The sequence below is a fragment of the Phocoena sinus genome, chromosome 11 (assembly GCF_008692025.1).
Source record: "Phocoena sinus isolate mPhoSin1 chromosome 11, mPhoSin1.pri, whole genome shotgun sequence".
Lineage (NCBI taxonomy): Eukaryota > Metazoa > Chordata > Mammalia > Artiodactyla > Phocoenidae > Phocoena > Phocoena sinus.
In genome coordinates, this window is record NC_045773.1 from 90,512,581 (window position 1) to 90,532,958 (window position 20,378).

Below are 20,378 nucleotides of genomic sequence, written 5' to 3' on the forward strand. Positions count from 1 at the left end.
AGACGATATTGTTGGTGGAATTATTTTAGATGCTAACAAAGGAGAGAACATTTTGATAACTCTCTAGAGAACCAGATTTTAGTTGTTAATGATGGGACATCACTCCCTGAATTCCACATCCACTGAATGGGCTTATATTAAAATATTCTTTTTATTCAGACAATTACACATGACCTGTGAATGAGCATATAGTAAAATATTGACCACTTAATCAGGTAATTTGGATACCTTAGGTTTTCAAATACTATTTCTTTTTCAATAGGCATATACAATTAATTTCTTTTTGCCTAAGTTAGATAAATATAAAAATCTGCTTTGATTTGCCATTACAGTCAGAGGTAAAGAAGTGAGATTCACAATGGTGGAGGAAACTCCTGGTTTTTTTAATCCAATTTTTCTCTATCCCAGGATATGGAGAATATATACAACTTACAACTCCTTTAAATATCCTATTGCCATAAACTTATATCATTTTCCTGAAGACACATACGATACATGGTTCTTGTACAATATTTCTCTGGACCCCTATACATCTTTTAGTAATGCTACAGGATGATGTCTTTAAATATCCATAAAGGATCAAAGATTTTATCATGTTTGATTGCAGAAGGCAATTGCTCCCCCCTGGAACTAACTGTCTGCACCTGCCTAACTCTGATATTTTCTCTATAGCTTTTAAGCTGAAGAGGAATACCTGAAGCACGGGGTGTCATAATATCAGCTGCACGCAGGGAAGGCTGCTGGGGAACATGTGTCATTAGCTCATCCCTGCTAGGAATGTGTACCATTCATTATATGCGGGCATGATTATGCCCTATAGGGATCATGAGCAGGAAAGTACAGTCTTCCCGAACAGATCTCATCTTACCAAACAAATCTACAGAACTGTTGTTCATGGGAAGGCTTCCTATTATAAGTTTCTTGGCTTATGAGTTGAAATGAGGCCATAGAGTTATTATTAAAAATAACAAAAAATTTTTAAACGTGTACCTTCTGATTAGTTTCTAAGATGAATTACTGACACCATGGAAAATTACTAATTGAATTTTAATGAAAAAACCCTTGTGATATTGGTGAATGAAATTTAATAATTAGTATCATGGTTTAGTAAGTGTGGTCAGTGATGTATTTCTTTCATCTGGATCTTCATTTCAGCATGAAGTATCAGTTTTTAACTATGATGATCCTAAAAAGCAAGATATTAAAATAAAAGTTGACTTAGAACTCAAATATTCAAATTTGTAGTTTTAAGCAAGAATTATCTTTAAATATAAGTACCTAGTACTGGAGGGAAACCTGAAAAAAATTCTCTACCAACAGGCAAACATTATCCTTCATTAGTTACATATTCTTTGCCACGTTACTAGACAGTACAAGAACAAAAAACATTTGGAGAAATATGGATGAATTATCAAGGGCTAATCTGAGTTGGTTTATTTTTCGCTTGTAGCATAGATATAAGCTTCATCATACACAGAAACATTAAAACAGTTAAACTTGCAAAAGATATCTGTGAAAGACTATAAAATCAGCTTTTCTCAGCTGAGGCAATTAAAGTCTTTAAAATTATATCTGTATCTCAAGTGGTGCAGAAAGTGCCAATGGTTTAAAATAATTCTTTTGAAATGAACATGTTTAATGAAAGTTATTTAAAAAAATATTATACTTTTGAAATGATTCTTAAGGATTTGGTATCAGACATAATGAAAAGACTCCAGACCCATATCCAACCACCGATTCTCCATTTCCAATTAAGTGTCACAAAGATGCTCTGAGCTAAACATGTTCAAGACTGAACCATGGATCCCTCCAGATCCTGGTTCTATTTCACTGTCTCCTATCACAGGAAAGAGCTGATTTTACATCTATGATGAAAGGTATGAGGAGGCTACGACTGAAACTAGAAATGCAGATGAGGAAAATATGGTATGTGTGGGCAATGTGCATTAATTTTAGCCATGTTGAATGAAGTTGGGACAGGCAGGCTGAAATACTCTGTGGACACTTGGAGTTAAGAATCTGGGAAGGGACTTCCCTGGTGGCGCAGTGGTTAAGAATCCACCTGCCAATGCAGGGGACACAGGTTTGAGCCCTGGTCCTGAAAGATTTCACATGCCGCGGAGCGACTAAGCCCATGCACCACAACTACTGAGCCGCGTGCCACAACTACTGAAGCCCACACACCTACAGCCCATGCTCCGCAAGAATAGAAGCCACTGCAACAAAGAGTAGACCCTGCTCACCGAAACTAGAGAAAGCTCGTGTGCAGCAACAAAGACCCAATGCAGCCCAAAATTAAAAAAAAAAAAGATTCTTGGGAGATGGATTTGAGCTGGAGAGTCATCTACATAGAGGTGATAGATGAAGTTAAGGGAATGAGCACTTGAGACAGGGGGGAAGGTAGGAGAGACAAGAGTCAGAGAAGTCTATTGTGTATCACAAAATCTAAGGAAGTTTAATGAGAAACAAGAAGCATCAAGAATCTCAATGGATGAGGAATGAGATAAAGCCACTGGATTTAATGACCTTTGAGAGTTTCTGAAACTTGGTGAGACTCGAAGCCGCATTACAAGAGTGATAAAAAGGTGTGTGTGTGTGTGTGTGTGTGTGTGCTCACGCACTCCACTCCTTGCTCTATCTCTAACTGGCTGCTTGTCTTTATACAAGTTAATGTCACTGGACCTCAGTTTATCTTTAAAACGAGGGGATTCCCTTGATAAACACGTCTAGATTCTAGGAAGTTGAGGTAGATATTTTCAATGAATGAAAGAGTAAAAAAAACTAAGTGTATTTCCTACCAGTTCTAGAAATAATTTTCATAGATAAGGAGAAGTGGTTAGTACTGACTACTCACTTCAAGACATCTTGCTGTGAAAGCAAGTCTATCAGTAATAGATTAGCTAATGGAGACAGTATTATCAAGGAAAATATTTTCAAGGCAGCGAGGACTCTTTTGGATTATTTCATCGTTTTGATCATCTAAAATGATACTTTGTATTATTACAAAGAGAGATAGGAGACCCTTGGCATTTAATTTTTCTGACATATTTTTGTTTTGACTTTTTGTGAATGTGTACAACATGCAATTCTGCAAAGTATGGATTTCTTACTCCTTTGACAATATTTATTAGGTCATAGCATTGGTAACACTGGAATTCAACAAAGTACAAGAAAAAAACATATTGGAAATGCAGTGTTGTCTTTGGTAACTGTTTTCCTATACATTGCCAAAGGTTTTGTTTTTGTTTTTCTCTTTTTCTTTCTCAATAAATCCAACCTACTCAAAAAGCCAGTAGGTGTTTTAAGGCATCAAGGCTGGTAAAATAATTCTGTGAACCTCAAATGCAGATTTTCAATATCTTCAATGAAGTATTTTGAAAGGTTGATGCCAAGTCCAAAGCTGGTTGAGAGATTCCAAGAATTTTGAGTGAACTTATTTCTCAGTATAAAATTATTACTATGTAATAGGTATATAGCAGTTTTTAAAAATAGTCTTTTCTTGCCACTTAAATTGTTTTCCTCCAGAAATTTATAAATTTATTCTAAAAGTTATTTATATTATATATTTAATTATATAGTATATATAATACTCTATTACATTTATAAACTACATTTATTTTCTGGGATGTTTACATTAACAAAGATCAGTGAAGGGGATTCTCTCAGTGAAGAGGCCTTGAATTATAAAACTGGATTCTAACTGTCACTGTTTGCAGATGACATGATATTCTATGTAGAGAACCCTAAAGCCTCCACAAAAAAACTACTAGAACTAATAAGTGAATTCAGCAAGGTAGTAGTATAGAAGATTAATAAGAAATCTGTTGCATTTCTTTACATTAATAATGAAATATCAGAAAGAGAAGGTAAAAAAAAAATCCTGTTTAAAATCATGTTAAAAAAAAGTACCTAGGAATAAACTTAACCAAGGAGGTGAAAGACCTATATGCTGAAAACTATAAAACACTGACAAAAGAAACTGAAGAAGATTCAAAGAAATGGAAAGATAATTTGTGTTTTTGGATTAAAAGAATTAATATTGTTAAAATGACAATACTATGCAAAGCAATCTACAGATTTAGTGCAATCCCTAGCAAAATACCCACAACATTTTTCACAAAACTAGAACAAATAATCTTAAAATTTATATGGAAGCCCCAAAGACCCAGAATTGCCAAAGCAATCCCAGGAAAAAAGAACAGAGCTGGAGGTATCTTCCAGACTTCAGATTATACTACAAAGCTACAGTAATAAAAACAGCATGGTAGAAGAAATCTAATGGTTAAATTTTCCATTTGTATTTTATTTTCTTGAATACTTTTTTTCATAGCTGTCTAAGAAGATTTAAAAATCATTGCACTTTGGTCAAAAAAATAATAAATTTATCTTATAAAAAAACAGCATGGTATTGGCATAAAGACAGACATATAGATCAATGGGACAGAATAGAGAGCCCAGAAATAAAAACCCATACACCTACCGTCAATTAATCTATGACAAAGGAGACAAGAATATACAATGGAAAAAAGACAGTCTCTACAACAAGTGGTGCTGGGAAAGCTGGACAGCTACATGTAAATCAATGAAATTAGAACATTCCCGCACACCATACACAAAAATAAACTCAAAATGGTTTAAAGACCTAAATATAAGACATGACACCATTAAACTCCTAGAAGAAAACATTCTTTGAAATAAAGTGTAACAATATTTTCTTAGATCAATCTCCCAAGGCAAAAGAAATAAAAGCAAAAATAAACATGTGGAACCTAATCAAACTTAAAAGCTTTTGCACAGCAAAGAAACCGTCAACAAACAAAAAGACCTATGGAATGGGAGAAAATATTTGCAAATGATGCAAACTACAAGGAGTTAATATCCAAAATATGCAAACGGCTCATACAACTCAATATCAAAAAAACCCCAAACAACCCAATCCAAAAATGGGCAGAAGACCTAAATAGACATTTCTCCAAAGAAGGCATACATATGGCCAACAGAGATGTGAAAAAACGCTCAACATTGCTAACTATTAGAGAAATGCAAATCAAAACTACAATGTGGTATCACCTCACACCAGTCAGAATGGCCATCATCAAAAAGTCTACAAACAATAAATGCTGGAGAGGGTGTGGAGAAAAGGGAATCCTCCTACACTGTCGGTGGGAATGTAAATTGATGCAGCCATTATGGAGAACAGTATGGAGGTTCCTTACAAAACTAAAAATAGAACTATCATATGACCCAGCAATCCCACTCCTGAGTATACAACCGGAAAAAACAAAAACTCTAATTTGTAAAGATACATGCACCCCAATGTTCATAGCAGCACTATTTACAATAGCCAAGACATGGAAACAAACCAAGCGCCCATCAATAGATGACTCGCTTAAGAAGATGTGGTATATATATACAATGGAACATTACTCAGCCATAAAGAAATGCAATATTGCCATTTGCAGCAACATGGATAGACCTACAGAATATTATGCTTAGTGAAATAAGTCAGAGAAAGACAAATACTATACATCACTTATATGTATACAAATAATAAAAATGAATAAAACTTAAAATAAAAAATAATACAAATGAATCTAGTGATATATGCAAACCACAAACAGATTCACAGACATAGAAAACTTATGGTTACCAAAGGCGAGAGTGCAGGGGAGTGATAAATTAGAAGTATGGGATTAACAGATAAAAACTACCTTACATAAAACAGATAAGCAACAAGGATTTATTGCATAGCACAGGGAATTATATTCAATATCTTGTAATAACCTATAACGGAATACAATCTGCAAAAAATATAACTGAATCACTATGCTGTACACCTCAAACTAAACTAATGCAATATTTTAAAAAACTTGATTCTAGACTTTTCTGACAGTTCTTCCAACTGAAAATGGCTTTATCTGATATTTATCTAGAAGAAGCTATTCTTCAGGGAAACTGATGGCATGCTGGGTAAATTCTCTAATTCAACTAGAAAATCTCAGCTGCATTTTCTAAAGCTGACATACGAGCAAGGAGCAAATCAAAGAGGAAAATATTTTAACACCCTGAATTCATCACAGTATTTAAACAATTAGAATTTTACTTTATTTCAGAATAAGTTTACAGCTGAAAAAAAGGTATTTACTAAAGCCACAACATTCTTCATACGGACAAAAACTTTTCTAGCAAAACTGTGGTACACAAGCATTAGTAATTTGAATACTATACGGTTATAGAAGATATTTAAAAAATGGAAATGATGTATTCCAAAGGCTGTACTAGGCACAATATATATGCTTGTATTGGGTCTGCAAGCATTATACTAAAATTCATTACATGTAATCCAAGAAGTTGCAGGTTTCCAGCACTATGTACTAACAAGACAGAAAGGAATATCAGAGTTACTCTCGCGTTGAAAAAGCATGTACTATCAACACTGCAAAACAGGAGCAGCAAGCCAAGCCAACAAACAATCCCTTAGGTTTTAGAAGTTGTAATATAACTATGGCTTTTTCATTTTCATTTTTGAGACTGGCTAGCGAGTCTGGCAAGTGGAAAAGAAGAAAGTCTATAATAAAACATTAAAGACATCACTTACAAGGCATCTGATATTTCACAGGTTCAAAATTGGAAAATAACAACTGAGCTTGTTCCTAGAGCAACATTGTGAGGTATTATAGAGCAAAAATCACCCTGCTTTTTCCTATCAATCTTTTGGCATAAAAATCTCAGAAAAGTAGGGCTTCCCTGGTGGCGCAGTGGTTGAGAGTCCGCCTGATGATGCACGGGTTCGTGCCCCGGTCTGGGAAGATCCCACATGCTGCGGAGCGGCTGGGCCCGTGAGCCATGGCCGCTGAGCCTGCGTGTCCGGAGCCTGTGCTCTGCAACGGGAGAGGCCACAACAGTGCGAGGACCGCGTACCGCAAAAAAAAAAAAAAAAAAATCTCAGAAAAGTAAAAGTTTTCCAAGTGACATGGCAGAAAAGTATTTAAGATAAATCATTAGAGTTTACTTTTGGTTGTTGGTAACTGCAAAGAATAAAGGTCTTTTCAAGGACCAAGAAACTGGATGTGGTTCTTAGTACGGAACTTATGTTTTTTTAAAAACATGGGTTGAAATATGTATTCAGGCTGACAGTGTATTCATGCTGATAAAGGTGGTAAAAAGAAGAAAACAAAAATCGTACATTTTTTAGAGCATACTACTACCAAATATATGGAAATTGTCTAAAAGATAAAAATGTACATCTTAGATTCTCAAAGGTTTTATTTTTCAACTAGCAATTAAACATGAGTGAGTCATGCAATATTTTTACCTCTTAACTACTGTGATAATGATATGAGGGGAACAGAGTTCTCTTTTTTTCCTTTAAATGTATGAACGCTCACAAGTCATCATGTGGAACTCAAATCACACACAAAGGCAAATCATGAAGAAACGTTAAATATTCCAAAATGCCCACGAAGGCGTGCCAGAAATTATGCTGTTTCTATAGCACAGAATTGTTGGAGGCCAAAGCTAAAGCAGTAGGTGCTACTGCAACTTCTAGGTCTTTAATGCTGCTTTTATTTGTTTTTGTTTTTTTGATGGGGGGGATTCAGGTCAGGGGGTTCGGTGGTCTCTCAGAAACCATAATTTCTGCAGGTTCAGTGACCAACTTGGATCCATCCCATGCTGTCTTGAACTGTTCAGGAACGGGAAATTCTCTCTGGAAAAAGGCCAGAAGAACAAAGTTATTTAAACCAAGGCTTTGCAAACAGATGGAAGGCTGATTAGTGTCACATGATGGACAAAGACATTTTGTGGAACCCAAACCTGCATCAGGGAGCGATGCATGGTCACGTGTCAGCTCTGTGACTGCCTGCCAGCATCCTCATTGATGCTAGCACTTACTAAGAACCAGGCATTCTGCTGAGCACCAGATATACGTGAACTCAGTTCATCTCTGCAAGAACTTTAAGAGCTAGATATTATTGAGATGCCATCTACAGGAAACAGAGGCCTGAGAGGTCAAGCCTCTGAGCAGCCAAAGTTCAAACCTGAGACTTTTTACCCTTGATCCTGCGCCAGACTCAAACATGCACTGGGGATCATGCTGAAAGGCAGACTGTCTGATTCAGTAGATCTGGGAAAGAGGATGACAATCTCCATTTCCCACAAGTTCCAAGGGGATGCCAAAGCTGCTGGCCCCCAGTCTGAATAAGGGCTTTATCCCGGCGTTATGTCTACCCTGTGATGAAATATAAAAATGTGCTGCAAGTTATATATAAACTTGTTACCCTTCATCCTGCTTTCCTACTCTTCCCATTGGGGAATACATGCCCCCCTTCACACACACCCTTACACACACACACACACACACACACAAACACAAAGAAAAATGCAAAAGAGTCAAAATAAAATTAGTTTGGGCTCTCTCCTTTTCCTGGAGAGTGATTCCCCAGTCATTGCAGGAGAGGGCAGGAAAGGAAGCTGAGGAGCGGTCCCCTGAGCCCTGGCTTTGTGACATCCCTGGACTTCCTGTACCGCAGTGTGATAAGCTGGTGCCTGTGCTCATCTGTCGGTGAGATGTGATGTTTCACATCTACTGGAATACACACACTAACACGTATCTTCCTAGACGTTGGGTCCAGCTGTTTCTTTCGGAAGAAGCTATTTATTTAACTACTTTAAAGGGAAGGCCCTTTCTATCATGAGTGGTGAATTCTCCTTGAGTGAAATCTGTGATAGTCTTAAGAGAAAGTAAAGAAGACACAGTCTGAGAAACGTAGTGTGTGTGCGCGCGCGCGCGCGTGTGTGTGTGGCTAACATCCTTTCTGGGGCTCTTCTTTTTTTTTTTTTTTTTGCGGTACGCGGGCCTCTTACTGCCGTGGCCTCTCCCGCCGCGGAGCACAGGCTCCGGACGCACAGGCTCAGCGGCCTTGGCTCACGGGCCCAGCCACTCTGCGGCACGTGGGATCCTCCCGGACCGGGGCACGAACCCGTGTCCCCTGCATCGGCAGGCGGACTCCCAATCACTGCGCCACCAGGGAAGCCCCTGGGGCTCTTCTTGATGAATAAACCAGGCTTGGTGTACCAGGCCAGGTGGAGAATGCCCCAGAGTGGAGGCACCTCTTTGATGGTAACTGCACTACAGCTGTTCCCAGTCTTTCTTGGGAGTGACATGATAGTAATGTGATGACAGACCTTCTCTGGGAGACTGATTCCCTTCAGAATGAATCATCCCCACCATCTACTTCGAGATTACAATGCCCGTGGCAGGACCTCTGTATTGCTCCCTACTACCCCCAGCTGGAAAATGCGTGAAGTGGGCCATGGACTGAAGACAGAAGATAATTCACCTATAGAGGGGAGACTACGTTTTCAGCATAAAAGCTCAGGTTCTGAGCTATACTCATCCTTTAGGTCAGTGGATCCCAATCTTGGCTCCACACTGGAATCACCCGGGAAGTTTTAACCAATACAGATGTCTGGATACCACATCCAGGGATTCTAGTTTAGTCTGCAGTGCTCGTCCAAACCCCCATTGCTTTTCTTAGCAGTTCCGGCCAGTTTCCATGAAGCTGAGCCTTCTGCTTAAACAGCTGCAAAGGCCAGGAATCATCCTAATTTTTAGCTTTCCTCTTCTGAAGCTGTTCTGTATTGGCTTTAGCTCTTCAGTATTTTTTTTTTAGGTGGAGAGCCCAAGAGGAGATATTTCTCTAGCTCAGGGTTAGGCTGTCCAGATACCTAGTGAAGCATGGTCCAATGCTTGTGGAGTTTTGTTCTTTAGACTTAAACAATGAATTCTGAACTGAAATATGTGGTGTGTGCCTGGGTAGTGCTCACTGGCAGGTGGGGAAAGGAGAACATGGCAGCAATCCAGTTGTCTGCCTAAGGAGATTAACCTGAGTGCTGACTGCAGTGTAGACGGCTGGTGATTGACCCATAGGCTAATGGGGGGGTCCTCTTTCAAAGGTGTGCCTAAGTTACGTTTTCTCCCATCCTTCCCAGTTCACTGCTTCCTTGCACAGTTAGAACCAGAGGGAATGATCTCTGGATTTACTTCTCCACTTTCAGGAAGCAACAACTAGGGACTTCCCTGGAGGTCTAGGCGTTAAGACTTCGCCTTCCAATGCAGGGGGCGTGGGTTTGACTCCTGGTTGGGGAGCTAAGATCCCACATGCCTCTTGGCCAAAAATTCAGAAGGTAAAACAGAAGCACTATTGTAACAAATTCAATAAAGACCTTAAAAAGGGTCCACATCAAAAAAAAAAAAAAAAAAGGAACAACTAATAGGAAGTAATAACTTGCTTTCAAATGGCAACAACCAGCAAGTCCATCACACTGCATGATGCAGAAAATGTATTTATTTATACTTCCTTTTCAATGTGTGAGAATATCTGCTTGCTTCTTTTAGAAACTGCTTTGCTGGGGAGAGGAGACAAAGAAAATACATGGTGGCTTAGGCTACCGTTTCTTAGAAGGGTCACTGGATGGACTGATAATATCAGAATCACCTGGGTATATTAAAACTACAGATTCCTGGGCCCCCTCCAAGCCTCCTGAATCTAACCTCTGGGTGTGAAGTTTGGGAGCTGGTATTTTCATCAAGCTTCCCAGCTGATTCTTATGCTGGGTTTGAGAACCACTGACGTGAGAATACCTATACAAATAGGTCCACTTATTATTACCTCCTTTCCCTCCTTTTTTTCCCCCAAAGCACTTCTCCCTCTTTTCTGTTTGCCTCCACCATAGCAAAGGAAAATATTTGGTCCTAAATAATATGAACTCAGATAGATGCCTGGTGTACTATTTGATAAGAGCTAGCCCGTTAAGGTAGTTATTAGGAGAATGCTTTGAGAATCACAGATCCAGGACCGGGCATAGTCAAGAAACTAACAGGGGAGCAGATAGGTGAAAAGCCACTCTCTGAATTCCTCTCCTGCCTGTGAATTATTCTCCAAAGGAAGGTCACAGGTTGGGAGGTGATTAATCAGTCTCTAAGAATGTTAATAATGAAAAATTCTTCACAGTCTTTTCAAAGGTACTTACATAATCACCGTCCCGAGGGATAAGTATATTCATCTCAGATGACTTGGCACTCACAATCTCACAGTCTAACGCATCTTCACTGAGGTATATGTGGCAGCCTTCTGTCTTATTAATGGAAATTGTTGGCACTTTCCCCATCACCTGAAATAGAAGGGAAAAAAATCTAGGGCCAAAGCAAATAAACAGAAATTCCAATGTCCCCAAATAAGTACAGTCCACAGGCCTAACCAAGCATTAGGAATGGCTGGGTTAGGGCTGGAGAGGCTGGCTGAATGACCAAGTCTCCAGGGTGAATTAGTACGTGTCATTTGGGGACAGAATGAAAGGACCACACAAGGGGATTCTCAAACCTCAGGGTCTCTTTCCTGACACAAAATAAAGGGACTAATTGGAAAACAGCAGCTAAATGTTCAGAAAAAGTTTCACAACCCCGTTAGTGGATTTGAAACATATATTTGATTTCACGATAAAAGAAACAAGATGCATTTGCTTTCATGTGCTTAAAATTTTAGTTTTGACGAATCTCTAGGAAACTTGGATTAAAACACGCACTAATACTGTCATTTAAGAGTAAATAAATTATTCTGTAATTGAGAAGATTTTTCCTGAATCTAAATAAGAATAAATAAGAAACACTACAATTCTTTTCACGTAAGTCCTTTGCTAGATAAAAATCTCACTGGCTGAATGTGGAGCTTAAATGAGATAATGAGTGTCTAGGTATTCTGAAATGTATTCATTTCAGGAGCCCAAACTGGAGACTTGGTTCAGGCTACTCACTGTATAGGTAAATAGTACCACACACAAGAGGAGGTGGTTCTTTGTATTGTTACAAATATCAAGTGCTATAAACATTATGATCAGTTTTAAATTTCTTTTTTAACAGTCAGTTTTCAGATATTCCAGCCCCCCAAATCTCTACAGGCACAGACTATTCCCCCAACGACCATATTACAACTACATACTTTTCCTTCTCGTAATGGTAATTGAAGCGATAACATCATCTCCTCTTTCACCCTGAAGAAAAGGCTGGGTTGCAAATTAAAGGAGCAACTCCTGTGATGGTGAAGGTGATGTAAAGAATTCCTTAGGGGAATCTAGCCAGGTCACTACACTTCTCTGTTTTCTCCTCTCCCCACAGAAACTGGACACCAAGTTGGAATTGAGCCCCAGTGCCAAAAGAAAAAAAAAAAAAAAGGCAGAGGTAGTTTAAGGTCAGGTAAGCACAGGGCTTTGCCATAAATAAAATAATATCTATATGTATATATCAAGAATGTGTCAGCAGTAATGTTTTGGCAATTTCTAGGTTTATTTTATAATGATGAAGAGCATTTCCATAGCGACCAGAACTGTATGAATACCAGGCAAGCAAAGGGAAAGAAGTAAATTGTCAGTGTGTCTTAGGAGATTCATTTATGAGACAGAGTGGGGTCACATGAGGATAGCACGTTTAGCACATAAAATGCTAAAATATCTATGTATCTGAAAATCTGAAAAGCAGTAGACTTTTTAAATAGCCCTGAGGGGATAAGAATTGTCATTTCCACATCATTTTTAGTCAATATTTCCTTAGAGTAAATTATATACAGTACATGCCTTTTTTCCCTGGTACTCTGTAAACATTTTGAGAACAGAGATTGTTTCTTATCAGGAGAACCGGACTAAAAAGTAGCTCCTCTGTTGAGTGACAGGTGATATGTGACCTTGCCCAGGCCAATGCTCTAGCATTTAATACATGTACCTGTATTCTTTGTTTTTCTTAAATTTATTTCTCTATACGTTTAAAAAAATTTCCACATAATATCTTAGTCTCCTCTCTCCCATAATTTGTACTATTTTTCTAGGATAGTTTGCAAAAAAACAGAATTACTGAACTAAATCATATGAACTTTCCTCTGTGCGCTTTTCCTCCTTTCAATTTTTTTAACAGCATTATTGAAGTAAAATGTGAAAACATAAAATTCACCTGCCTTAAGTGTACAATTTAATGATATTTAGTGAATTTGTGCAACCATCACTTCAATTCAGTTTTAGAATATTTCCATCATCCCCCAAATACCCCTCATGCCCATTTACAGCCAATCTCCGTCCTCATCCCCAGGCAGCCTGCACTAATCTGCGTTCTGTCTTTATTGTGTCCAGGCCCTTTTAAAATAGTTTATTAAATATTTTAAATAGGTAATGACAATCGCTTGGTTTGAACATCCAGACGGTTGAAGTGTTCAGTAAAATGTCTCTCCCTTGTTTCTGAACCACGCTGCCAAGTTTCTATCCCTCTTGGACACATAACCATGATTTATCCTTCCAGATTGCTTTAAGGCCCATAGCCTTAAACATGTGTATTTCAAACACAGAAGCATACAAAGAATAATATAACAACAATGTAAATATATATATGCCTGTTAAACAGCTTTATCGGAGTTTAACATCTTGGCTCATTTGCCTTTTTTTTAGGACTATCATCTTACAATATAGTTGAAGCCCCCTCTCTACCATCCCCCGTCTCACTGTCCTCCTTCCTTCCCTCCACAGACGTAACTACTCTTCTGAATTTTGTATTTACAATTCACAGCAGGTTTGTCTCTTGCGTAAGGTGAACTTGAGCCCTCATGAGTATATTTAAAATGTGCGTATTGTTTTGCATGTTTTTGATCTTTATATAAAGGGACACATTATACAGTGCCTATTGTTCTATAATCTGCCTTTGTCACTCAAGGCTCCTTCTGAGATTTTCCTATTTTTATACATGTAAGTGTAGCTCATTCATTTATTTAACCACTGTACAGTATTCTATTAGGTGGATTTATTTATTCATTTACCAGCTGGTGGACATTTAAATTGTTTTTGTTTTTATTGCCATTATGGATAATACTGCAATAAACATTTATCCATGTCTCATCAACATTTGTACTAGAGCTTCTTTAGTGCACACACCTAAGAGTGAAATTGCTTGGTTACAGGCTATGACTGCCTTTGACTTTATTAGATGGTGCCAATTTGCTCTGCACAGTGAGTGTACTAGTTTACTCTCCCAACACTGATGTATCAGGGTTCTCATAACAACGCTTGTACCGTGAGACTTTTTAATATACAGGCAGTCCTCAAGTTGCACAGTTCGGATACGCGTGCGTTTCAGCTAACATGCCCCTTGCAAAGTAAGGACAGCCTGAATTCAAAACTGTTGAGTGTAAGAAGATACAGCTAATTAATCTGCATTTCTTCTTCTATTAGGCAGGTTGTGCATATGTTCATATATTTATCAAATACTTGACTTTTTCTTCTCTGAATTGCCCTGATATTCTTTGCCCATTTTTCTGCTGAGTTGTTAGTCTTCCTCTTGATTTGTGTTAAGTTTTTTGTTTTTTTTTTTTTGCAGTACGCGGGCCTCTCACTGTTGTGGCCTCTCCCGCTGCGGAGCACAGGCTCCGGACGCGCAGGCTCAGCGGCCATGGCTCACGGGCCCAGCCGCTCCGCGGCATGTGGGATCCTCCCAGACCGGGGCACAACCCGTGTCCCCTGCATCGGCAGGCGGACTCTCAACCACTGCGCCACCAGAGAAGCCCTGTGTTAAGTTCTTTATAAATTCTGGTTATAAATCCTTTTTGATTATCTGCATTGCAAGTATCTTTCTTCAATCCATGCCCCATCTTTCAGCTTTGTATGTGATGTCTTCTGTTGAACACATAAATTTTAGCGTGGTTAGATTCACCTGTCCTTTTCTTTATAGTTTGTGCTTTTTGACCCTAATTGCTTTTCTACTGATTTTCTTTTGTATTTTATTCTCAAAGTTTAAAAGTATTTCTTTTTATAATTGGGACTTTACTTTTAAATATGGTATGAGGTAGAGATTAGATATTTTTTTCCCACATGGAGGGTCCTAAAATACATCTCCATGTATGTGCCAACTATTGAATGTACTACTCTAGTTAAAAGGGGCAGTGGTGAAAAGCCTAGTAAAACCAAAGAGAACAATCTATAAAACTAGCAGCCAATTTTAAAAAACATTATCAGGAAACATCAGATAATAAGGGGTGATTAACAATACGAAAACAGTGTAATCAAAGATAGTAGTTATAGCTGTGGCCAAAGTAAGAAGTCGTTTAGCTTTTGGCATATTATAAAATCCCATTTGGCTAAATAAATATTGCTAAAACAGTGCAGATTTTCTTCTGTTTTGCAGATTCAATTTCAATCCTGCTCTCCAAGTTGTTTTTCTGATAACCTCATTGACTCTTCAGAAAAACTTTACCCAGAACCAATTTTTCCTGAGGGAAATAAATTCTCTTCCGCATGGTACTATTATGCTAGGAGAACCTCTTAATATTTCGGTTCACTCATTAGTTGATTTATTCCAATCACCCATTCATCAAACATTTATTGGACACCTACTATGTTCAGGTACTGTGCAAATTTCTGGAGCTGTAAAGATTAATTGGCTGTTCTTGAAATAGAAATGGTAAACTAGTAATTGCTGTGCAAGATAGGATGTGTTATAAGAGGTTGAAAAGGGGGAATTAACACTGTCCAAAAAGTAAGAGAGGGCTTCAGAGAGGAGGTGAAGACAGACCTGTGTCTAGAGGGAAAGAGAATAAGAGTTTTACAGGTGGACATGGAGGGCCCCTTGTAAGCAGAGGGGACGTCTAGGCAAAGCCATAGGCAGTGGGGGCCAGGAATGGCTGAGAGGGTCAGTTACCTGCATCTGAATGTCCTTGGAGTTGATCACTTCCACAATGCCCACCACACTGTCCAACACAAGGCCAAGCTTCTTACAGCTGTCTGGGGAAAAAACAATCTACTAAATCCATTCAGCACATTTATACAAAGCAGCTTATCACAGCAGGCACAGACCCACAATCCTGCCCTACCAATTGTAATGGAATTTATTTTCCCTTTTATCTGTAGAGTAGACTTGCTGCATTTGAAAATGTAAGCCACCTGTCTCAGTTCAGTCTCTGAAATCACAAGGTCATTCCTGTCCTCTTGGTATTCCTAAAATTAAAACATATGCAAATATTAAATATAAGGATGCATAAGTTAAGTCCACCGCATGCTGAAATCACTGTGGAGCATTCACCAGTTACAGCTTCTCAACATGTTCTTCCTTTAGGAACCATTTTCTTAACAGACCAAACCGCAGGTCTGACTTTGTCACTGTAATGTTGGGAATGAGAGGAACGGCTGCTCGGAAGGGGGGTCGGTGTCAAGTTGTGAAACGTCAGGCAGCAGGCACGCTGGCTAGTGGGCGGGGGCTGCAGCAGGGATGTGAGGGCTTTGGGCTGAGTCTGGCCGCTGAGTCTGGACTTGATGCTGCAGTACTACCTGCAAGTAGGAGTTGGACAAATAAACTAGCAAAGGTCCCAGTGTACTTTCGGACCATGACAACCTTTCTGAGGACTTTGTTCCTCCATCTTTAGGGAAGGCCCCTGAACTGGCAGGGGGCACCAGCTTCCATCCACATTCAAAGTGTCTTTGTCCTGCTCAGACAACTGTGAAAGTGGTGGGTGACGCAGTACGTTGTATCAGCACCTCGGCCAGTGGAATAGGATGAAACACCCTACAGTAGATCAGAATGGGGCACAGATTAAAAGTTTCCAGAAAGAGGATTCAAATTCATAGAGACAGAAAGTAGAAAGGTGGTTGCCAGGTGGTGACGTGAGGGGGAATGGGGAATTATTGTTTAAGCGGTGCAGTTTCAGTTGTACCAGATGGAAAGAGTTCTGTGGATAGATGGTGGGGATGGGTGCACGACAGTGTGAATGTACTTAATGCCACTGAACTGTGCACTTAAATGTTAAGATGGTAAATTTTGTGTTATGTGTACTTTACCACAATTTAAAAAATAATTTTTAAAAAGTTGAAGAAAAAATGGGAAATCCTTAAGGCCCTGGCAAACAGTTTAGCCATTGTTTCTTTCATCAGAGTATGTCAGAAATAAAGTTAAAGGGCTTCACTCACCACTCTCCATTTCTTCCCTTCCAACTCTAACACAGGAGCATGTTTCTTAGGAGGATGAGACTGGGGAGACTTGGGGCCTGGAGTGTGGCTTTTGGTAGGAGACGGAGTTTGTCCTCCGTGAGCCCGGAGGCTGGGATTCTTGTATGTCTTCTGGTCATCTGTAACATGCCGGAGCCCTGGGAAGGTAACACATAGACACGTTTCCTACATTTTATGCAAAGGGAAATGTCCCTAACTCCTTGTATCAACATGATGTAAACAGCACAGGTAATGCTATTTTCATAACAGTTGAGTGTTTTCTCAAGGTCAGTATGCAGAGGCTGAGACCCATGTAAGTTTAGAGCTAACAGAAGCCCTGTAAGTATTTTTTAATTTGAGGAACCTCTTTTTTTTTTTTTTTTTTTTGGCTCTACCACATGGGCTGCAGGACTTTAGTTCCCTGACCAGGGATTGAACCATTGCCCCCTGCAGTGGAAGCTTGGAGTCCTAACCATTGGACTGTCAGGAAATTCCCCTTGAGGAACCTCTTCTTGAAGGAGATAAGCTAATAGATAAAAATTATGCAAAATGCAAACCCCCTCGCCAGAAAGCATTCCATGATTTACTTCTGTCATAGCTAAATCATTTCCTAGATACAGTCTAAAAAGTTAGGGCATTTCAGTGAGCATAGGTCAGAGTACGGAATCGACTTAAGGGTTATGAGTCCATTCCCTTCCTTTGTGGATGAGGGGACAATGCAGCCAGTTGCAGCCACAGAAATAGTTTTGGTTCTTAGCTCCCAGCACAGCACACAAGAACACTTATACCATAATTCCTATTACCCATGCAAAGCAAAAATACATCTGCATAAAGTTTTTGGCAACATGAATTTATTAAGTAAATGATTAAAAATATTAACCATTCACAAAGGTAGTTCAATGATACAATTCTTTGACAAGCCCATACACCTCTGAGGACAGAGGTTCTATTATTTGTCATTTTTATTTCACTTGATCTTGATGCCTTGATTGTAGCTGGTGCTGAAGCATCAAGGGCTGAAGTGGTGATACAGTGCAGTGGTCCATTTAGAACCTAGAATCTCTGAGTTCTTCTTTCTGATCCACCCGACAGCCCACTGAGCCCATCTACCTTGAGATGAAGAACACACGGCTCTCCATGTAGTAGGGACTGGGATGGAATGATGTATCCATCACCGTGGGCTCTGAGGAATCTGTGTGCCTGAAGCCAGAGGGAGACAGCCTCAAGGTCTGGTTTTCTCACCTCTTGTAATTGCTTCCCCTTGGTTAAGTTGTGCAAATAAAGCTGAGCGTGAAGGAGAGGACTCCTCTCTTCTGCCCTCGCTATCAAAGGGTGGAGGTGGCCCTGGAGGAGGTGGAGGTGGAGGAAGGCCAGGCCCAACAGAGAGGACAGACAACGCTGATGCAGTTGATGCTACTGGACCCTGTGGGAGAGAGAAGACGGAAAGCACTCTATTGAGATGATACCCTTGCTGAGAGCTGGGATTCTGCCAACATCACTTAGAACCTGTTGTCAATGAGGGAGTGGGGTTCGAGATTCACAAAGGGCACCCAGGGGTATACCTGTGCATCATGGGTCTGTTTGGGAAGACCTGGGACCAAGTGGGGGTTTGCCTTGGGAACACGGAGCATCACGTAGCTGTATAGCCCTGTCAGTAGAAACTGCACGTGCCAGATTCACACTGCCAACTCAGAGGCAAACAAAGCCATATTCATAGGCTCATGTCCAAAGCTCAGGATATGAATGAAACTGGGCTTTGGCCAATTGATAATCATAAGAAAAAAGTGGTCCAACTAGTAAGAGGATTCTTTTGGGGACACTGGGAATTACAACCACCAATGAGAGAGAGAGAGAGAGGAAAAATATTCAGTGGCTAGCTTCATGAGCAGCTAAAGAAAGAGACACTGAAACTCTTTCTCTGCAACTCATTTTTCAAGTATGCATGCCTCAAACCGAACCCCAAGAACTCCACATGTGACCTGGATGCCTGTCAAACATGAAGGTGATCAGGGTCCAGGATGCTTCTGATGGTTTGGTTCATCTAATGCTGACTGTTCGTAAACCAGAGAAAATTGTATTTTGCCTGAGAAAGACCTATGCTTATTCTTTTCTCTGCTATGTGACGTGCAATCTTTGTTTTCAATATGAAGTTCTAACAAATTCAAATGTCAGTAAAAGGTGATAGACAATAGAGGGATTCGCTTCAATGTTTTGAGAGGACCCCACAGACGAAGCTGTCACAGAGCTTAAAACTAGTAAGACAGAAGCACACGTATACAATAACCTTGTGTTATGTACCATTTTACTTTTCTTTTTTCCATTTTACTTTTAAACCCTGAAGTAGAACTGTATGACTATGACAAAGAATGAGAAGTTAATTCAAGTAAAAAAACAGAAACTATAAAAATTGAGAGTGATGAAAATGTGCCTGAGGCTTATATGTTTTCAGTACGAAATACGATATGTAAAACATCACATAAGTGCTAAATATTAACAAAGACAGCAGATTCTTATTTTTGTAAACAACACAGTATTACAAAGTGTCAATATCAGGAAGTTTTAATCTGTGGTAGTTTTCCGCTGAAAATAAAAAATCCACACTATTTTCAAAGTACTTATACAATCCCTATTTAGTGTAGAATTATCCTGAAAATAAAAGGTTCTTCTCTTACTGAGAATGCACATCTTAAAAACTGAGTAGGCTGGAGGTCTCATCTCCTGAAATGATAATTTGTGATATATTTTTTTTATTTATAAGGAAAAACAGCCTGACTCCATCAGGATTCTTGGGTCAAGTAGAAAATGACTGCACAGTTCTTGAGGCTGACCGATTTTTTTTTTTTTAGCATCTTAAATATTTCCTATTATGTTACTGGGGTGAAATTTGAACATTTGCTCTGAATCATAAAGTGTAAAATATAAGCTTTGCACATCAAACAATATTCCAGTTCCAGACACTCAGAGCCACGACATATTACTTTTACTCACAAGCACATAGTAACTCAAATAGTCAGCGAAGGGCCAGGCTCCTCTCCCACATGTGAAACACTGCAGCTTTAAAGTTCTCCTATTTTGTGGAAAGGGGAGACAACACCGGCTTCTAAATCTTAGTATGACTTAGATGGTTCCCTAGCTCTCAGCATTCATTCTTTCATGGCTCTCTCCAAGAGCCATTAAAGGACACTGAAACCAATAAGCCACATATTCAGCTTCTTGGAACTCTGATACATTCAGATGGCTGACCCAGGAACACCTAACAAAGGATTTTACTGCAACAAGTGTTGACTCTAAAAGCCAAAAAAAAAGAGGAGAACTCAGGACTGGCTGAAACTCTGCCACTGGCTTATCCGTTGTGCGTTGGCTCATTCCTG

General features: G+C 39.3%; 1 protein-coding gene across 3 annotated transcripts in view; it reads right to left on the minus strand.

Annotated features, from left to right (window-relative positions):
* Positions 1-7,248: 7,248 nt before the first annotated feature.
* CAP2 (cyclase associated actin cytoskeleton regulatory protein 2) overlaps positions 7,249-20,378 on the minus strand; it is a 138,607-nt gene continuing 125,477 nt past the window's right edge. For all 3 annotated transcript variants that reach the window (XM_032649878.1, XM_032649877.1, XM_032649879.1), the window contains 6 exons: positions 18,250-18,430; positions 16,990-17,165; positions 15,900-16,023; positions 15,728-15,810; positions 11,035-11,175; positions 7,249-7,708 (listed from right to left, as the gene is read on the minus strand). In XM_032649878.1, coding sequence (XP_032505769.1) covers positions 7,598-7,708; positions 11,035-11,175; positions 15,728-15,810; positions 15,900-16,023; positions 16,990-17,165; positions 18,250-18,430 — 816 coding nt within the window. In that variant the 3' untranslated portion in view covers positions 7,249-7,597. The remainder of the gene's footprint in view (positions 7,709-11,034; positions 11,176-15,727; positions 15,811-15,899; positions 16,024-16,989; positions 17,166-18,249; positions 18,431-20,378) is intronic.